Below are 21,717 nucleotides of genomic sequence, written 5' to 3' on the forward strand. Positions count from 1 at the left end.
AGTATACTCAATTCTGATCGTTTAATATGTCATATTTTTAACCTATAGCATTTTTATACTGTTCTACGTATGAAATGATTTAAATTCATGTAATTTGAGGCTCTACAACAAAATTGTGAAATTTCCTGATCTGTTCATTTTTTATTTTGTTTTTGTAGATATTCTGATCTGTTCATTAACACGAAAAAGAAACTGTACGGGCATTGGGCACTTGACCAAGACAAATTCACTTCCCGAGATACTCCTCTGATACGGAATGCCTACGTGTATTTTCAAATGACGTAACTACCCCTGCCTCTCTGCAAAAGCAAGCCCTTTTTTTTTTATTCTGCAAGGAGGATTTAAAGCTCAAAACTTTGAAAGGAAAATATATACAGTTTATTGTTTTGGTCTCTGAGGGAGTGAGGGCTGTCTCTTTGAAAAAAAGAGAAAATGGGTCGGAAGCCAAGTGCTGCAAAGATTGGAAAAAGGGTTCGCATGGTACAAGTACCATTTCTATGTGATCATAGTTGATGCTGTGTGTGTGTTGCTTTGAAAACTTTCCTATGCTCTGTTTTTTTTTTAGAGCCATTTTGTGTTTTTGAGTATCATATGGGTTCATTTGTTCTTTATTCTGTTTTTCTTTCATGTTGCTCTGATCATTATTCTTATGCCAATGGTTTAGTTCTTGTTTTCTTTTAGTTTAATCATGTGTTGGTTTCTGCTACATGTTGTTGTTTTTTTTTTTTTTTTTTTTTTTTTTGCATTTTTCTCTCAGTATTATTTGATTGTTGTGTGTTACTTTTAAAGGCAATGGAATGGATTTAGTCTATTAATAAATAAAGAGTTAAAGATGGATAAGGGTTTTTGAGAACTACAGAGGAAGGGAAGGGCGAGGTTTCTGAGTTGTCTCTGTTTGGAATCATATATTTTGGTTACAAAGGCCCTTTTTTTTTTTTTTTTTCTAAAAAGAGAAAAAATTCTTTGGGTGGGTATTCATGGCTGTGTTTGGTTATATGTATGACAGTGGACAACTTTGACTAAACCGAAATAGGTTTTTTTTCTTGGCTTTGTTCGTAATCATTTGACTTCATCTTGTCGATGACATTTTTTGCTTTTGGGGTTTATTTTGTTAGTAAGCATCGCAAGTACAAGCAAAAGGGTGGTTAGGTTTTTTATTTTTTATTTATTATTATTATTTTAACAATGGAAGTTCAGGTTTAATTTTTGATCATTAAAAGGAGCATGGTATGATTTTAAGCTTGTTTCCTGATCATCCAAGGAGAAAGTACCTCTCAAAGGAATAGTTTTTTTTTTTTGTCCAAGAAGAACAACATCCTGGCTAGTTTTAGATGAAGAATGATTTTTCTTTTTTGGATAACTAGATGAATGGCTTTTCATGATTTCTCAATAACTTAAGTGTCTGGGATTATTGATAGTTTATCATCCTGCCATAATATCATGATAAATTACTAATTGTCCCAAAAGCTTAGTTGATTGAAAGGATATATCATATATATATATATATATATATATATATATATATATATATATATATATATATATATATATATATTACTTAAAAAACATTCTAGCACATCACTGATGCCATTAACTGTCATATAAGGGACTATTGTTGTCTGGGAAGTTTGGGAATATAGATTGTGGAATTTTACTTCATCTACTAATTAGTCTTTATTTTTGTTATTCAAAGCATGAAAACAAAAATCAATCCTTGGAAAGAGTGGAATCACAGCCTGGAAACACAATTCCTTCCCTGAAGAGAGTGGAAAACCAGCCTAAAAGTGTGAATCCTTCATTGGAAAGTGTGGAATTGCAGCCCAAAACCATAAGCCCTTCCTTGGTGAGAGCAAATACACAGTCTAAACGGCAAGCAGAGTCTGTCAAACCATCAAATCCAATGAAGAGAATGAGACACCGCTCTGGTGTTAGGCGATCAGATCGTATAAAAAGTGCAGTTATGCCTGCTCAAAACTCGGATATTGAGCCTATGATTGAAGAGATAACTCTCAGCGAAAGTGAGAAAGAGGATGACTTCCCTGCTCAGAGGGAGCAAAATCTGCCTGAGCCAGCAAACTTGGGTGAAAAGAACATTGAAGAAAAAATTAACCATATTGTACAACGATTGGAAAAACAAGAGAAGGCCATGGAAGCATTGAAGTCGGAGGTACTGAATAATTTTTGTTGAAATTGTAAATTGTAAATTTGTCATTGCACATCTTTGTAGTTATATGACTTCTGCAAATGGAATTGTCAATGATGTCAAAGCAGGTAACCAAGAAGTCTTTCTTGAGTGGAAGTCCATCTAGGGTGGATATCAAATACAAGAACTTGTATATAGACTCCCAAAAGAAGGTTTTGGTTACATGTGACCTTGTAAAGCATCTGTTCTTTGTTTTTATATCCTTATTTGTTATTTCATTTTCTCCCCTTATGTTTTTGTTTGTCTTCCCCCCCCCCCCCCCCCCCCCCCCCCCCCCCCCCATATGCAGATTGAGTCCTTAACAGAAGAAAATAAACAACTCAGAATGAAGCTGGAAACTGCTCTTTGCAAAGTTGAAGCAGTATGTCTCAGTGATCCTTTCTATATCACTCTTTTTTTTTCTATTTTTTTTCTTGGCTTGTTCAACTATGTTGCTTTGTCTTATTGTTGCAAAAGCTGTTGTACAGTTGCTTCTTATTGGTGTACTTGGTTACTCTGTTGTGAATATAAGCCTGAACCATCAGCCAGTTACTATCACCAGATAATGCATTTATGTTCCTTACAAGGTTAACAAAAGTGAAATAAGAACTATTTAAATTTGTCTTTTCTTACTTCAACGTTATGATTGTTCTGATGGTGAGCACTACTAGAGTGGTCCTGTGGAATGAGTTGTTAATATAAATCTTGTTTGTAGACATCTGGAGAATATTAGAATTGGGGGTTTTGATAGTTTATTCTTCATGTCATTGTCTTCTACACATTCTGTTATAGGCCAAACCCATTGATTTAAATGGATATAGATGGCCTTGAAATAAAATATTTTTTTTAATAAGTTTTTGGACTTCCCAGGAGGTGGATGGCCTTGAAATATAATAGCAATATAAAAGAATAGAAGCTTTCCAGTTATGGAAGCTCATAAAAGTTGATCGGGATTTAGTTCGTTTACTTTTTTTTTTTCCCACCATAAACTTCTGCATATCAAGACTTTTGCATTGAAGCTGAAGTAACTACGTTCGAAGTAACAGAAAGAAAGACAACAGTTGGATAGGTATGGAAATTTGCCATATGGAGAAGAGGACCTATAGCTTAGAAAGATTTTTTTTATTTTTTATTTTTTATTTTCAGGTGTTTGTGGATTTTGGATTTTTAAGGACCTGTTTTATATAGTCTTCTAATTCTGATATCGTTGTTCAAAAGGTTTACATGATCTGTTCGCATTTAGGGATGATTTTTATACACTTAAAGTTCTATTCACATATCAACAATAACACATGTGACTTGAATGTGGGCATAATTTGATGCATGCATTGTCGGGTTTGTGTCTGCAGTTTCTTTTTGTGATAGACAACGATAAAGATTTTCTACATGCTACTTGTTAAGTTCTTTTCATGGTAAAAGGTACTTGTATTGGGCATTAAAAGGGATGATCCTTACATTATACATATGCTGATGATTTGACCTTTTTTTGTCTTTTTTCTTCGTTGTTTGCTTGTAGTATCAGAATGGCAATCATGTTTTCTCTGAAATGATGGAGAAATTGAAGGATGTCATCTTGATCTCAAATCTGACAAAAGCTACCGAAACGGCAGTTAATTTATCGTCCCGAGCATTACACAATGCTTCTTCTCCAGGTGATGTTCTTGGATCCAATGGTTCCGCAGCAAAGAGAAAGAAACCCACAGTCATCCGAAAGTAAAAAGAACTGAAACTCGCTGCAAAATGTGGGTGGTTTTGCTAATCTTTGGAGTCAAATCCTTATGCTTGAATCTAGGGCTGTCTTGTTTTGTCATCTTTTGTTTTAAGTAGCTTGGATAAACTTGTAACAAAATATGTGTGGATGGATGGTACTAGTTTGTTTCAGCTTCAACCTGCAGGTGTTTATGATGTTTAAGTAATTTGGAGCACATTTCAATTTTGTTGCTTTAAGATCATAGTAACATTGGTGTAGGTCCTTACCACCTCAAGATCAAGAACACTATAGGCAACTACCTGGTCTGTGATCAAATCATCAAATGGTTTCTTTAAAGTTTTACCAATTCTTAAAAAGTTATCCACGCATTGGATGAGTGGGGCTTTGTCGAGAAAAAGGAAAAGTTGGCCATTCTGGGATGATAACATTTCTTATTCTGGCCATGTGAGAAATTCAAAACTTAGTTGTTGGGTATTGTGGATTGTTTGACTATCATCTTCGGTTGCACAAAACACTGAAAAATATGGAAAATATTTTTCAAAATATATTTTACGCCAAATCAAATGGATTCTTAGTTCCTTAGAAAAATCATCACTGTGTTCCTCCCAATTGGCTTCTTATTCGTAGTATGGTATTCAGAACATACGAAAGAATCAACTATGGGAGCTGTTACTCATATACACTGATATCATTTACAAAATTCAAATGTAAAATACACAATCTTGCCTTTGATACACTCTGCTATCATTGTCTTGTATTTGAGTTTGAGTTGCTAAGCTCTTATCTGCAACGTTATCATGCTTTGAAACGTGCTCTTGGTTGCTAATCTTTTTCAAAGAATCGGCCCCTTTCCTGCTCAGGTTCTCCGTTTAAGGAGTTTTAACTTTAAATGATGACATGGGATGCCAACTAATTGGTGACTGTGCTACTTTGACATGTGTTGGCTTCTAGTTGGGTAATGTGGTAGGAGAGAAGTTAGAAAATTAATAGAAGGCAGATGAAATGATCTATTTGATAACAATTCGAATTTTAAAGAGCAAATTGGATAACCTTTGAACTTTAGAGACGGTAAATGGAACATTTTTCCCATTAATCAAGTGGAATAAAAAAAATTTATTTATTTATTATTATATGAATACAAACAAATTTGCATCACTGCTACCAACGAAGGCATCAAAATTTAGATTTGAAATAAGACTCAATTCCAAATGCAGATGATAAAAATGATACAAATTTGCATCACTGCCCTTCCTTCTCCTCCTGATGGCACTCCTCGAGAGAGGTGGTGGAGAAGCTAAAATGATCATCAGCTCCAGGCGTCTGAAAAACTTCATCATTTGGCTCTTCTCTTATCGGTGGTGGTGGAGACGAGAAGTCTAAGCACATTCCCTGTAAGAATTCATATGATGCAGAGAGATCTTGGGAGGTCAGTTGGTGGTACTCTACAAGTTGGTTAAGGCACTGGTTTTCCCTTACTAAATTTGCATTTTCATTAGCTAATCTGGATTTCTCCGCCAGCAGTGCCTCCAATTGAAGCCTCACCTGCCCAGACACCACACATTTCACAAGATTAATCATATATATATGATGGTAGAGAATGGAAGAAATAAGACAGACTCCTACCAGATCATCTTCCTCAGGCCTTATCCCTTTAGCAAATCCATCACGGAGCCTCCTATTCTCCTCTTCAAGCAGAGTGCAACGCTCTTGCATAAAACATAAGTCCGACTTTATTAACTTCAGTTCTCTAGCAAGCGAACCCGCTTTTGATGCCATGGAAATGGCAAGCTGTTAACAAAAAAAAAAAAAAAAAATAGAATTCAAAGAAGATTCATAATAATCTTAGTACTTTAAAGTAGGAGAGTGAAGAGAAATGTGAACCGACGTTTTTGGCTTTTTTCAGCTTCCCATCTTTTAGGCTTTGCTCGTTTGCCTTCTGGGAATCGTCTTCGTTATCCTCTGAAGAATGACTAGTATGATCAAACTTCCTTTTCACTCCTTGCTTTTCTGATTCCTCTTCTTTACTATCTGAGTTCTTCAGATTGCTTTGGAATATTTCAGTCAATGTGGGCGGTTTAGCAAGATCTCTAGCTCCCTGTAAACGTAGAAGGCTAAATTCAACGACATCTGATTTCCAGTTTGTATAGTTTAGACATATCAAAACGAATCCCAATATAATCAAAATTTGGTAGCTTAGACAACTCATCTCTTTAATTTGAAAAACTTACAGATTCACTCTGTTTATGATCCTGATCCAGATACGTGAACTAATCATGTCAATGAAAACTTCCTTTTCACTTTTATATTTGTAGTAGGAACTCCTGATTATTGCTTTCTATGTAACTTGAAAGATTTAACCAAAATTCTAGAACCCATGTTTATAAATCCTTAGAGAGTTATCCCTAAGGGTTGACTTGAGTGGGTCTCATGAAGCAATGTTCAATCCCTCTTGAGTTCAAATAATTCTTTGAAGCCACACCCGTGGGAAAAGCTTAAGCTATATCCAACCCGTGTATAGGGCGTGCTTTGCATAGCGTCCCCGGATCTCGCCCGGGATACCCATTATTAAAAAAAGAAAAATAAAATAAAAAATCTTTAGAGAGTCCAAGAGCTTGATATACCTGAAGGGCATTGTCTAGATTGTTGGAAAGCAGAGAGAGAGTGTGGGAAACGGAGTCGAACCCTCTCATCAGAAGCAACGAGTCTTCCTTCAATCGCTTAGCTCGGTCCGATTCTCCAGCAATCTACAAAGAATCCCACAAGCCAATCAATCCAAAACTCTCCGGCCAGCAAAGAATAACAAAGAATTCAATCAAAGAGCTGAATACAAACACTCACCAAATGGGTGGGTACAGAGGGCTCACTTGGCATGCTGCTTTGACGATTCTCAAGAAGCGTGTCTGTCCGGCTGCGTAGCGCACTCCAGAAGCGCTTATCTGAAGAGGGGCTGAACAGAGGAGACGAACCCATGAAGCTTGGTTCAGCCGAACCCATGAAGCTTGAGCCCTCCTATAATCAAGTTCAAGAAATCTCATCAAATAGGACCATAGAGAGAGAGATCTTCAAAAAAGAAAAAGAAATACCCACCCCAGAAAGCTGAAGAAACAGAGAAAAGAAAAAAAGAAAAAAGGGGAGGAGATCGAATAAGAAGAAAGATACCTGTTTGAGGTGGGGAGGTGATGGTGTGTCCACTGAGGCTGCCATGCGAGAGAGAGAGAGAGAGAGAGATGTAACGGCTAGTTTTTAAAGGAACTTTAGGGGATGAGTGATTTTAAATATGGATATACTGTTTCAGCTAACGTTCTAAAATCTGAGTAGGACTTGGCTTGGTCCGCTCCTTTGTGATCCATAAAGTGGGACTGCTTTTCAACGCGCCAAGTGGGGACCGATTTAGATCCAACGGCTGTAATTTTCCACGAATTACCAGGTTTCGGTCAACAGTAATTAGTGCCCACAGTTAAATTGATTTAACTGCTTTAATTTTGTCACCAATATTTATATTTGTGGCCCTTAGATAATGGCTTTGTGAACTGTCTAATTAAGAGCTTTATAATAAAGTCCTGCTTTGATTTTGGGCAGACGCGCCACTTTGACTAAGCTTTGTCACTAATTTTCCACCTAGGAATTAGGTATGAATATTATTATTATTATTATTATTATTTTAAGGGAAATTGAAATGTTATTGAGTATTTGAAATAAGTTGTTCAGCATTTACAATTCCCACGAGACAGTTAGGATAAGAGTCAATCCAAACTTTGTTTAACCGCTTTAAACTAACAAGTTTCGGAAAATGATGGGCAACTCCGTTCCCCACTCTCCGTACATAACCACCGGCGAAGCCACATAGAGCCTTGGGGCTCACCCCAAGGCTCAAGGATTTCTCAAGAAAAAAAAAAATAAATTAAATAAATTAAAATTAAAATTAAAATTTAAAAAAAAAATTAAAATTAAAATTTTACCCCTAATTTTTTTTTTTTTCCAAATTTCCCTCCCCAATTTTTTTTATTTTTATTTTTTTTCAATCCTCCCCCCAAAAGTTGGGAGGCTGGCTCCGCCTATGTACATAACTCCCACGAAAGAAAACCCTTTAGAATTGCATCCAGAATAAGAGTTCCAAACTTACTCATACTCCCATCAGCTATGCCCAAAGCTAGAACAACTTCCTGATCGTCGCCTTCCAACTTAATAGATGGAAACCTCATACATCTTCCAAGTTCTGCACCAAGCCAAGCACCAAGAGCTTCTGGAGCTGTTGGGTCCATAAGATATTTCTGAGCATAATACATAGAAGCTCGCACCATGCTCAAGTGATCGCGGGCGATGATACCCACCCCCATCACTTTCAGTGTCCAATTGAGTTGCGTCCCAATTTACCTCTATTCTGCCAAGTAATGGTACAGACTACAAGGTATGGAGTTGATCAGGTGTGAATATTATTGATTTCATTGAAGGTGATCTTTCACCGTTTATCTTTTTACACAAATTTTTCATTTTATTTTATTTTATTTTATTTTTTTTTTGGTACAGGAAATAACCAAAACTCTATTAGTAAAAACCAACAGTGTTCTGAACAGTCAAGCTTATGAAAAATATTAAGAACCAAACTTTGTCTCACTGCAAAAAGTATAAGACTCTTTTAAGAACTGAATTCCAATATAAGTATGACTCTCAAGTGTTAGTAAATTAATGTTAGAATAAGTACTAAATTCAAATATTATCAGGAAAGAAAAATGAAATATTCCACAAAATATTGAGTATATACTTGTAAGTGTAAAAAAAAAAAAAGAAAAGAAAAAAAAAAGAGTTTTATGTTGAAGAAAAGACGTCACAATTGTGCATGGGCGGAGTCAAAAATTTTCATGGGCAGGTTTCAGCGGCCAAAAAAAATTATTTGTACGGGCCAGTAGAATAAATTTTTAGTTTTAGCTATTTTTTTTTTTTTTTTTTTTTTTTTTTTTTTTTTTTTTTTACATTTGAGGGGGGAGGCCATGGCCTATACCCTCGCCCCCCCCCCCCCAAATCTATCCCTGCAAGTGTGAGTTCATTAGTATAATACAGTTGGGTCTAAATTCATAAATTTGCTTTTAAATTGAACGGTGTTCCAATATATTATATTATAGTTACAGAAAGATTTTCCAAGTGCATCACGACCTAAATTTGAGTGGATTGTTTTTCTATGTTTTTGGATAATGAATTATTCCATCCTCATTTCTATATCAAATTCTACGGTTTAATTTATACTGCTTGACTCACTTTGTTTTAAAATTAAAACCAATCACAATAATTTGGGGCCAAATTTTGAAACCGTGACTATAAGGTCCTATGGTCACTCCCCTGTAATCCCTTTCCTTAATTCAAATAAATAAAAAATAATAATTAAAAAAAAGAAGAAGAAGAAGAAGAAGAAAAGAAAAGAAAGAATGGCCATTTGCCTACACTCAATGAACGCATGGCAGTTTTCTAATTTTTCTAACTAGTTATTGCAAGCTAAAGGAAGATGGAGAGTATTTAGAGAAAAATCCAGCAAGAGTCCTTAAATGAGTCTATTTCACAAGGAGGCATAGGCAAGTAAGGAGTATAATGATTTTAGTAGATCCGAAGAGAGATTTTTAAGCTGAAATCCTGTTACCAATGGCTTAATTCAAGTGATCAGAGGGTTCTTCTTTAGAACATTGAGAAATCTTCCTGCAGAAAATGAAATTATTTCAATGTGTAAAGAGGATGGGATGAGAATTGACCATTTTATAGAAGATGGAAAAGAAATTGTAGGTATTTTTAGAGATTGCTTAGTGCCTTTTCTGTTAATGCTCAAATTAACCTTGAGACCCTAAAAATGATCATTCCAAGGCATCTTACCCAAGTCTATTATGATAAATATATAAAAGCAGTGGCCGAGGAAGAGATTGAAGTCATCATTTTCTCCCTAAATGACAGCAAGGCTTCAGGCTACGTCTGGATGGATGCTAGTGATAGGTAATACTGCATGCCTTTTAATAGGCCCTCGCCTGCCCTCCAAGCCCATGAATCATGGGCCTACCCCCAACAACCTTCGGTCCGCCAACCCTCGATCTATGGAAGTTTCGAGCGACCTCCCAAGTGTCACATTAGTCGACAGATGTTTTACCAAGGGATGATCCTCAAAGAAGACTGTCGGCCTATTGCCAACGATATAAGCCTCGAGATGCGCCAGGGGTCAATGGCTCTGCCTCTGTACCTCTGGTTGATGCACCTATTTTTGGGAGCCGATCCTTAAAAGGCAAGTTATTGACTATATGAACCCTCACACCATATAAGGGGGAGATCCTTCAAGAGAATACTGGAAAGGAAAGACATCTCCAAGAATCAGCCACATTCCCCATTGAGGTTCTACCTCTTTGTACTTTCCTTGGTGGAACCATTGCCTTATTGACTATAAGAACCCAATATGAACCCTCACACCATATAAGGGGGAGATCCTTCAAGAGGATACTAAATAGGATTATAGGAAAGACATCTCCAAGAATCAGTCACATTCCCCATTAAGGTTCTGCCTTTTTGTACTTTACTTGATGGAACCATTGCCTTATTGACTATATGAACCCAATATGAACCCTCACACCATATAAGGGGGAGATCCTTCAAGAGGATACTGGAAAGGAAAGACATCTCCAAGAATCAGCCACATTCCCCATTAAGGTTCTGCCTTTTTGTACTTTCCTTGATGGAACCATTGCCTTATTGGTAACCGCACTATAAAGAGGGACATAGACCCTAGGTTAAAGGTACACTCAATACATCCTTTTTCTAGGACTTTCTACCCCATCTATACAAAGAAAATTTTACTAACTTAGGCGTCGGAGTGTCCCACCGGTATCTTCGACGAGTCACCCTTTGCTCCTTTGCTTTGCATGTACCCTAGGCTAGGTAAAGAGGCATCAATTATATTGTATCACCATATGCAATGCTCTCTTTTTTAAGAAAGCATAGGACATTGTAGAGAGTGAGGTGGTGAAAGCGATAGTCTTTTTTCAATATTATGTGCCAATTGAAAGAGGGAAATACTACTGCTATCGCATTGATCCCTAAAGTACTGAACTCAACTAAGTTAAAAGGACTTTAGACCCATTTTATGTTGTAGCACCATATACAAATGTATTATCAAACTTATTCCCAACAAAATTAAGCCCTTGCTACCATATATAGTTGGAAAACAACAAACAACTTTTAGGGAGGGAAAAAGAATAAATGATAATGTGGTGCTTGCTCAGGAGCTATTAAGGAATTACCACATAGATCATGTGCTACTCAGTGTGCTTTTAAGTTCGACTTAAAGAAGGCTATATGATATACTCATATGGAATGTTGGCTTTGTTGATTGGATAGGTGGATCAAGATATGTATTGTCACTACTAGATTCTCTATCTTTATAAATGGGGAGTTGAATGACGTTTTTCGTGGGGGATAAAGATTTGAAAACAAGGGGGACACTATGCTTTGTAGATGACCTTCTTATCGACTTATCTTATGTAAAGGTGGAATGAACTCAATCAAAAAAGTCACTCAATGTGTCATATGTTAGGGTTATCTCCTAACCCTAATAAGAGCCGTGTTCATTGAATGTTGCAGAAATATTAAGGATGAAATATTACATATTCTTGTATACACTATTGGGTCCCTTCCAATTAAATACCCAAGTCGCAACGCCACTAAAATTAATTAATTAGTAATGAACCTAGAGTGTCACCACTAAACCATAACCGAGATTAAAGCAACATAAATTCTTTTTCTTTTTCTTTTTTTAAAACTATCAACACAAATCATTACAACTAGAGCATCTACCGAGTAATGATCACATTAATTATAATAATTACATAATATTTTTCATTGCAACACAATAGATCTATGTTATATCTTAATACTCATAATCATCTTAAATTGTCTAGTCTGTAACTTCACCCAAAGGCACTAATTACCGCGAGTGGCCTATGATATTTCATAATGGGTCCTCAAACAATATAGGGTCAATAATCTCACTCCAAGCAGCCGCATCTACCTTGAAATATTCCTTGCTTAAATCTCAATATTGGCTTCTCTGTAAACTAGATTATTTTACAGGTGAAAAAAATTAAAAACGATAAGTTCATGATTTAGTGAGTAAATCACGCGTGAAACACAGTTATGCAATGAAGAACCCAATCATTTTGAAATATAAAAGTAAAATCACACATGCAACAATATATCTTAATATGCAAAGATAGAAAATCATGTCGATGCACAAGTATGCAAAATATATATAATTAGGGATAAATGTACTTTGGCCCACTCAACTAACAACCATTTTTTATTTACCCCATGAGCTGACATATGCGATACTTAGATACATCAAACTACTATTTTGTTACAATTAAGCCCATCTGTTAGGGTTTACCATTAGAGAGGATGGAAAAACCATATTTAACAAAATTCTTCCAAAACTAGCATCATTTTGACCATTGAAAAATCAATTTTACCCATTATATTTATTAATCAATAAAAAAAGCCTAAATTAAAAAATTAAAAAAAAAAATGGAAGAAGAAGAAGAAGAAAAAAAAAGAAGCAAGTGGAATTGGGGGGTGGCTAAGACACCCCTAGCCACCATGGGGGTGGTTGCGAGCTATCCCCATATTGGTTGGGGGTGGCTCGTGAGCCACCCTAGCCCATTGGGTGTGGGGTGGTTTGCCCACCCAAACTCAAGGTCCCTTTTTTTCTCCTTTCTTTTTTTTTTTTTTTTTTTTATTTTATTTGGTTGCTTTAAAAATTTTCTATTATTATTTTGGATTTAATTCGTTTTTTAATTTTTATTATTTTGGTTTTAAAGAAATGATGGGTATTATAGGAAGAATGATATAAAAGTGGTTATGTACATGAGCACTTTTCCATCCAAACAAACGGTAGCCTCTCACAGAGTAGCTTAAATGCAACAAATTGTTAGTTTGATGTATCTAAGGTAGGGCTGTCAAAACAGGTTGACCCGACCTCTTTGACCCGCCAACACGTTAAGGGTCAACCCTGACACGACCTATTTAGATAAAAGGGTCAAATTCTTAAACCCTAACGCGACCCTGCTAAATAACAGGTTGACACGACCCGACTCGTTTAACTCGTTTATTAATAAAGTTTATAAAAATAAAAATAAAAACACAAATTTAAACTAAAAATAAAAAATAAAAAATCATATTATTTCATAGTTGAAATATAAAATATTGAGTTATTTTACTGTTTACTTATTTTGGTTCAACTTCTAAGTTCGAAAACTTGAAAAAAAAAAAAAAAAAAAAAAAAAAAAAAAAAAAAAAAAAATCTCCGCTAATTTTTTTTAGCATTTGCCTTTTTTGTTCAAGTTCTAACTCAATAAAAGAAAAAGACTAGTTTTGTTTTTTGTGAGATTTTTTTTTAGTTTAGTTTTTACTCTTTAAACAGTGAGAGAAAGAGAGAGGTAACATGATTGTTTATATTTAATTTTTAATGTTGAAAAAAAATGTTTAAGTATACGGGTTAAACAGATCGACCCACGGGTCAAGCAGGTTGACTCTGTAACGACCATTTTATTAAATGAGTCTAACGGGTCAACCCTTTTATGACTCAAACCCTTTTAAGCTTAATCATAATCCTTTAACTTCGTGTCAGGTTTGCAGGTCGTGTCAAAAATTGCCAACCCTAATCTAAAGGCATGTTTGGGTAACACATTTTTCTTTTATTATTTTTGAAATACATGTTTGAGTTATTTTGCTAAATTTGAATTCTACTCAAGTTTTATTTGACTTTTTTCAATTTTATCTCAGATTTTCTAAACCATCCAAACATAATTTCAAAAAATAAATTTTTTCAGTATTAGCAATTTTGAATATAGTAAAGAATAGTTGAATATAATACAAAAAAATCGCACACCCAAACATGCCCTAAGTGTTACATCTGTCAATCCATAGGCTTTGTTAGTTGAGGGAGCTAAAGTATGTTGGAACCATATAATTATAACACAAGTCATAACTCTTTTCACAATGTCCTATCCGTACCCTTTCCCCTTCATGGTAGGGTTTGTGCATCTCACGGACATATGGTACAACTACGATACCCCAATGGCGTACATAGGCAACCACCATTAGTCGTTCGACCAAGTTCGACTTCAGGTGATCTACACAACTAGTATTGTCGTAGGGTGTGACCCCACCCTTTGGGTGATTGCACCAATAACAAACTAGGCCATAGGGTCAGTTTGTATAGTCTAGTATGCACATGTGTAATGCCCTAAAAATTAAATAATCATATTTACTTAAGTTGGAGTGTTACTCGCAGTGTCATCAACCAATTAACTGGTAATTAGTTGAATTTACTACGCTATACTAATAATCAGAGTATAGTGTAGCGGAAAGTGGAATAAATTGATCTAAGACTTCTAACAATAAACCTTCAAGACAATATCATGTATCATCAATCATAGACTCAAAGCTTCCAAACAGATATTACTATAGAATAACAGTCAACTACTAATTACCCAACTTGACAATACGAGCCATTCGCTTAGCATCTTCATCCTAACAGAATTCTCACTCTACTGCTTGACAACCTGCTAATATGCAAAACACCAAAGTATTTTACTGTGGAAGAGAATTAAATGCGTAAGTCCACGACTTGGTAAGCAAATTCTTACAAAACCAATTATGCACCGAGCCTTAATTGACAAATCATAATCTTGAAATATTACAATAATTTTTCACAAATATAATGTGTATTGTCTCCGTTATTAAGCTATTAAAATGTAGTTTGTTTTGAAGAAGTGATGAGGCATAATTTCAATAACAATAACTGATATTTTAATGCATGGAAATCATGCTATATATATTTATAGACACACACACACACACACATTTAATCATAGTTATCCTACATATGGTCTATCAAAGCCCTTATCCCCTACTTATTATAGTTGGTGTTGTCTTGAGCAACCTGTAATATAATACCAGTGCCTTAGATATTGTACGCATACCTTCATATACTAGTAGTTCGACCTCAGGTGGCATACACTGCTAGCAAAGTTGTAACCGTGACCACATCCGTACATGGTGCACCCATCACAAAACAACAATTGGATCCAAGGCCAAGGATAAAAGTAAATGTCTATAACCATAGGGTCAAGCTTGTATAATAGTAAGCCATTGGCCATAATACCGCACGTATCGGTGTACCATGCCATACGATGCAAATATTGTTAATTTACTTTTAGAAAATCATACATAGGCATTTGTCCATTTGAAGCAATCTAAACATGTTATAAAATCAGTAGGCTCAAGACATTTCATTTTGAAGAATAAATCATGCTTAGTCTGCTGATATATTGCACATTAAATTGAAACCAATTTCGTAAGCATTTACTTATCTCAAACGCTCATTCATAGACTCAGATATCTTGGACTCCCACTATGGTGAAACATACCCCAATATTAAACATAATGTCATGAGAATTCTAACCCATGCACGTAAAAACTTTAATAACAACTTAGGTATGCTACTCTATCATTAATTACATAATTATCCATTTCTGGTCAGTGTCGAACATTTGGTATCAAGGTTTAATCACTCAATCAGTAAGGGTCGAATGTTCAGTCAAATTCAACGAACGTTCAAAGGGTACCAGAATGCATGAAAGATTCAAAACTTCTACCCATTGCGTATCAAACCAAAACCAAAGCTTCTAATAACCTTTTAAAAATATGTATAAACATATCAATGTGATAAAACATGAAAATCATAAATAAACTCTTGTCTTTTAAAGAAAAACTAATTTATTCTTAAGTGATAGATCATAAACTCAAGCATGGCATGCTAGAACAAAAATAAATGCTTGAGAAATCATAAGGTTAATATAATAATAATGCAAAACAAATTGAAAAACAAGAGTTACCTCAAAAAGGGTAGTATCACACAACAAACCACTTTCTCTCTCTATGAATTCTCTCTCCTATTAGGTTTAAGGCTCCTTTGAAACTCATAAACAAAGGGTGAAGGTTTGAAGGTTGTAGTGAGTGTTTTATAGGCGTGAGAAATGGATAAGATTGACTGAGGTGGATAAAGTGCTTTTCCGACATGTTTGAAAGTTGGTGTCGTACTTCGAACGTTCGTGGAAACGACACTGACCAAAAATAAGAATGTAAAATACAAAGACGTACATTTTATGTACAAAGGCGTACATTTTACTATAAATTCAGGCTCACAACATTAAATCATAAAATGTTTCATGACAATACAAAGACATACATTTTATATCAAAATAAGCATGCAAAAAAATAATTTTTTAGAGTTTCACGTGAGTTTACTTACCTTGGTCGTAATATCTCCTCAAAGTCTCATTTGAAAGTTTTGATTTCTTTTTCTGTGAAATATACTATATTAGTAGGTCCACTTAGCTATGGCCCTAACCCTAGTCCTTAAAATGCTATTTTCGGCATTCTACCTCAAGGCCGATTGATCACCCCTAGACGGCCTAGAACGGTGCCCGAGTAATGATCAATTAGTGTTGTACAGTCAACACAATACACAACAGTTGATCAATCGACAATGAACAATGATCGATCAATACATTGTTCATCATCTTCAACCTTCGAAAAATCCCTTTTTTTCATTCGATAAGACCTCTAAAGCCCCTATAACTCAAAAAGATGCTCCATTTTTCATTCCTAGCATTGATTAACGTCTAAAGTCCGAACCTTTTTGCATCTCAAGCATAAAGTTTCTAATTTTACACTCTCGCCATTAATATCTCACGAAAAGCTTCGTTTCAAACCCATACCTACATCTTACAGAGTCTAAGACTCATCTTTAGTCTCTTTTGTCCGTTTAAAATGATTCGACGTAAAGGTATAGTTTTTTCACATAAAGCTTAAACATTTTCTTGATTTTTTATACCCACAACTACCCATAACACTAAAAACATACACAATAACACATACAGAGCAAACCTTATGAAAAAAGGCAGTAGCTTAAGATTGAAAATACAAGTTTGGTTAAGGTTTTACCTTGTGGGGCTTTAATCTCTCCAAAACTCAAGAAAAGCCTCTCCTTTCTTCCTCCCTCTCTTCTTCCCCCCTCTCTCTCTCTCTCTCTCTCTCTCTCTCTCTCTCGTCTTTTCTATAGCTATAGCCAATCAAATGGTTGCTAGGACTCCTTAAATAACCCCCAAATGTTTCTCCAAGTTGTGAACTTATTCAAATTGCATTCTACCAGTCACTAATTGATCGCCTCTAAGACTAATTGATTGCTAGGGTTTCAACTTAATGCCGACGTGCCTTCGTGCCATAATGATCAATCGCTAGGGTTTTGACGACACAACAATGCATCACTCAAATTGGGGTGATCGATTGGTAGGGTTAAGATCGATCAATCACTAAAACCATCGATAGATTGGTCCAAAACCAAAATTTACCCTACATGTCATCTAAGCCTATTTTGCCTAAATTTCCTTTCATTATTTGTTCCTTAATAATCCTTAAACCCTTATTAAGGTTTTTCTTAGCCCTAGTTTAGAACAAGACATTACACAAGTATTCCGATTATTTCCTTCATACTCAAGGTTTCAGAGTGAAAGGATTTGGTGGATAAGATTATTGTCAAAGCAAAAAGATTGTACTTGTAGAATGCTATCTTATGCAGGAATATTGTAATTATGAAGACCAATCTATCTAGTCATGCTGAGTGTGGATGTGCCTTATTCAGAACAAGAACTTTTAGGAGATGAGAATTTTGGATGTTTGTTAATGGGTTTGTGTTACATGCTTATGTAATGTAGAATGAGAACTTAAAAGAATGATAGATACGGTAGGATTTTCGAGGAATCCTAGACCTCCTATGAGCAATTAGATGTGCTCTGAACTCACAAACACAAGGTTTGATAATTTACTTGATTGATTACTTTTATTCAATAACAAAGCAGTATTTAAAAGAATAATAGAAAATAGAGTCCCACAAGAAATAGAACTTCCATTTGACTCATAACTTAACAATCTAACCTGCTGACAACAGAATCCTAACAAAAGATAAAAGAGATAAACCTAATCATATCCAAATAAAACATAAAAAGATAAACATGAGACATCTACCCACACAACAATAATAAACTAATAAAACAACCAGTAAAGCAATAAAACACTACTAAACTGAATAACCTAATAGATAACACTTCCTAATAGACCCAATACCTAACAATGACTACACATGTAACACTCCACCCCTCTTTGAATAGACCTTGTCCTCAAGGTCTAAGAAATCTTGAAATCTCAAGAAGTGGATTTGAGCTTAGAGATGTCTTGAACTTGGAGTCTTGAATATGTTACTTATCTTCAAACCAGTAGCCGGATTCTTTTATTCTTTTCTTTTTACTTTTTAAAGAAACAATGGAGTACCATAAAGAGTCCCACGAGAACAAACTTCAAGGTGGACTACAACTCAACTACTAACAAAAGAAATGTATTCCTACTAACACTAAATACTGACACAAGACTTAGAATTAAAACATAACTCATATATGTTGCTGTAAACAACTCCTACCTAAATACAAATACTAAACACCCATCTATAACTAAAGCAACAAAGGAGATAACAACTAATAATAATAATAAAATACTAACAGATAATATTTCGTAATAGACCCACTACCTAACAATGACTATACACGTAACATTGTCTTTATCCTCAAGGATAAAATAAGAAATTTAGCTTTTTCATTGGCTTTCTAGGCAAGCATTCACTTAGTGGATTTAATCTCCTCTGTGTAAACGACAGTACCTAGTGGTAGCTGGGTGAATGGATTTGTATCCCAAGTTGCTTCACGATTAGTGTGGCTCCATGATGATACAATCGTCGTTTCCATGCATTAATGATAACCCAAGGTGGCGACGCATCACAGTGGGATGGCTAGACTTGTGTCGTTTTGGTCAAGAACAGCAGTTTGGCCACTGGTGGGTGTTGGCTGATTGAATGGCGCAGATGGATTTTCGGTTGTGAAACTTTGACGTAGTAGTGGGGGTGCAAGCTGATCTGTGGTGGTTGCAAGGAACACTATGCTATTTGTTGACACTCACGCTGAAAACAACTCTTGATTCTAGCAAACGCCTTATCCAAAATTTTCATTTTTTTTTTGGATCTCTTGAAAGGTATCGTGGATCTCTTGAAAGGTATCGTCAACGCGTTGATATAGATGATGATCATCCATAGCTTAAAGCTATGGGTTATGGAAAGTTGACTCTAATACCACTTTGCTACTTGCTTACATAACGTAGGATGATAACTTAACAAGATTGATAGATATGGTAAGATTTTCAAGGAAACCCAGACCTCCTATGAGCAATTAGAGGTGCTCTGAACTCACAAACACAAGGTTTGATAATTTATTTGATTGATTACTTTTATTCAATATTAAAGCAATATTTAAAAGAACAGAATATAATAGAAAATAGAGTCACACATGAAATAGAACTTCCATTTGACTCATAACTCAACAACCTAACCTGCTGACAACAGACTCCTAAAAAAAGATAAAAGAGATAAACCTAATCATATCCAAATAAAACATAAAAAGATAAACATGAGGCATCTACCCACACAACAATAGTAAACTAATAATACAACTAATGAACTGAACAACTAGTAAAGCAATAAAACACTACTGAACTAAATAACTTAATAGGTAACACTTCCTAACAAATCCAATGCCTAACATAGACTACACACATAACAGTTTGGAGGAAGATCTTCAAATTGAGATAAATTGCTTAGGAGAAGGCTAAATACCTAGTTGGTGATAGTCCATCCATTTGTTTCCTTATGGTATGAAAACTAGCATCCTATTAGTCGGTCCTTAATGTGCAAATCTGGTGAGAGGATAATATCCTTTTGCTATTAGAAAATGAAGCGAAGGTTAAGGCTATCATTGAGGGTTATAATTGGAGATGGTCATTTGCTCAATCCCTAGTTTGGTTGGACGTTTAGAGAGCTCTTCAAACTATTTCAAGTCTAAAATGACAAGAATAGATAGAATGAAATGTTCTTGATAGAGAGTGCCTAAGAAGGCATCTGACCTAGAGACCCAACCATGGATTGGCACAAAATTTTCTAGCATGTTAGTATGATCCCTAGGCATGTTTGATCCTGTGGCTTGGTATATATTCGAGACAGATTGAATATATACCAAATAAACTACATGATTATGGCATCATCTGAGAGATTTATTGTGTTCTTTGTTAACAAAATATCATAAATTTTAAACATTTGTTTGTTTTAAATGAAATTTGTCTCGGGTTTATAGGAGATGAGAGAAAAGTTTGTGTCGGATGACTTAAAATTTAAAGGGAAGTCTATCCTTAGTGTTATCTATAATCTTATATTTGTGGCTATTATATATGTAATTTGGAGAAAAATGAATACATTCACCAAGAGCTCATGTATTGGGTGAGGGAAAAAGTTAAAGCCTTTCATGGTTTAGAATATTCTTAAGAAAATAGGTAATTCCTACGATCTAAGGATATCATGGAGGATGTACTTCGGCTTGATTCGCTAGATTGCTTGCATTGTTGCTATGTTGATTTGGTGAGGGAATTCTCTTAGTCTCCCTCCCTTTTTGGGATGGCTTGTTTTGTATTTCTCCAAGATATGACCTTGTTTTGGTGAGGGAACTCTCTTAGTCTCCCTCCCTTTTTGGAATGGCATGTTTTGTATTTCTGTAAGTATGACCTTGTTCTCATGGACGAAACTAAGAATTTTTATGGAAGATGCCCAAAGTATAAATGAAGAATATATTAAATTAATATACATATAGTGTTAACAAAATATAAATAAAAGAAAAGATATAAAATAATTGTTTCTTAATATATTGCAATTTTCAATTTAATCACCTATCAAATTGAAACTTGACGTTCTTAATAATTGTTTATTCTTCTTTCCTCTTTTCTTTTTTGCACATATTTTTTGACAGGCCTAAAAACTAGGAACACATGAAAAATAATGGGTCTCATATTTAGTGATAGCTATAAGAACCCAAAAATAATTTGTAGAGTGGTAAAACCATAGAAGTAATTACTCACAAATTTCGGTTAATTAGTTGGAAATTTGTCGATTGCTAAAGGAAATCTTTAGTAAAAAGAAATTTCAAAAGAAGGGTGTTGGATCCAGAAAGACCCACCATTTGCACGTTTGGACTGAGCCTTCTCCAGAACTCGCAAAAGAGGAAGATGGCTTATCAGCAGGCTGGTCCTTTGACTATTGGCACTCCGATATTCAAATAAGTCTTTACTGAGCTATAAGGGGAGAAAATTGAGAGAGTAAAGGTGAGGGGGCTCCTCTCAGGGAAGGAGTCCCTTTTTGGTATGTAGAGAAAAATGAATGACCCACCTGAGTGTGGAGGAGATGAGACCTTATATGTCCTCTTGAATCCTTCTTCAGGCTTTTGTAGCAGCTTGCCTTCCATTTGGCTATCGGGCCTCTCTTGGGCCATAGTAACAGTAGGTCTTGTATTCGATTAGATCTTGAGTCTTCTTGATATGCTTAAGTGGGTCTAGGCCAGGCCTCTTGAAAACCCATGTAGTCCTTGCACGGGTCAGAGACCCCTTGAGTTTGAATTGGATCTCCTAAACCAGTGACCCAAAGGGACCCCAAGCTAGGCCCAGGTGAGTTGAATCTAGACCCAAACAAATCTGTTTTTGATTGTGCCCTTATTAAATTACTTATGTTTTCATAATTACTTATCTTACCAAAAAAAATATATATTTCTTATAGGTTATTAAACTTGATAAAATGATATTTATTTTAATTTAATTTGAA

The 21,717-nt window shown here is 35.2% G+C and overlaps 2 protein-coding genes across 3 annotated transcripts; one reads left to right on the forward strand and one right to left on the reverse strand.

Moving 5' to 3' along the window:
• The first annotated feature begins 365 nt into the window (after positions 1-365).
• Positions 366-4,194, forward strand: LOC133852422 (uncharacterized). Its single transcript, XM_062289180.1, has 5 exons — positions 366-480; positions 1,694-2,167; positions 2,272-2,355; positions 2,493-2,564; positions 3,699-4,194. The coding sequence occupies exons 1-5, from the start codon at positions 433-435 to the stop codon at positions 3,897-3,899; spliced, it is 879 nt and encodes a 292-aa protein (XP_062145164.1). The 5' UTR covers positions 366-432; the 3' UTR covers positions 3,900-4,194.
• Positions 4,195-4,991: 797 nt separating this feature from the next.
• LOC133852032 (uncharacterized) lies at positions 4,992-7,151 on the reverse strand. Of its 2 annotated transcripts, none has more exons than XM_062288697.1 (6): positions 7,053-7,151; positions 6,732-6,902; positions 6,515-6,637; positions 5,779-5,988; positions 5,517-5,681; positions 4,992-5,435 (listed from the first exon to the last, which is right to left on the reverse strand). In XM_062288697.1, the coding sequence occupies exons 1-6, from the start codon at positions 7,095-7,097 to the stop codon at positions 5,133-5,135; spliced, it is 1,017 nt and encodes a 338-aa protein (XP_062144681.1). In that variant the 5' UTR covers positions 7,098-7,151; the 3' UTR covers positions 4,992-5,132. The 2 variants fall into 2 exon arrangements, with proteins under 2 accessions (XP_062144681.1, XP_062144682.1); XM_062288698.1 differs by lacking the exon at positions 7,053-7,151 and adding an exon at positions 6,981-7,023.
• Between the last annotated feature and the right edge of the window lie 14,566 nt (positions 7,152-21,717).

The sequence above is a fragment of the Alnus glutinosa genome, chromosome 12, assembly GCF_958979055.1.
Source record: "Alnus glutinosa chromosome 12, dhAlnGlut1.1, whole genome shotgun sequence".
NCBI classification, from domain to species: Eukaryota; Viridiplantae; Streptophyta; class Magnoliopsida; order Fagales; family Betulaceae; genus Alnus; species Alnus glutinosa.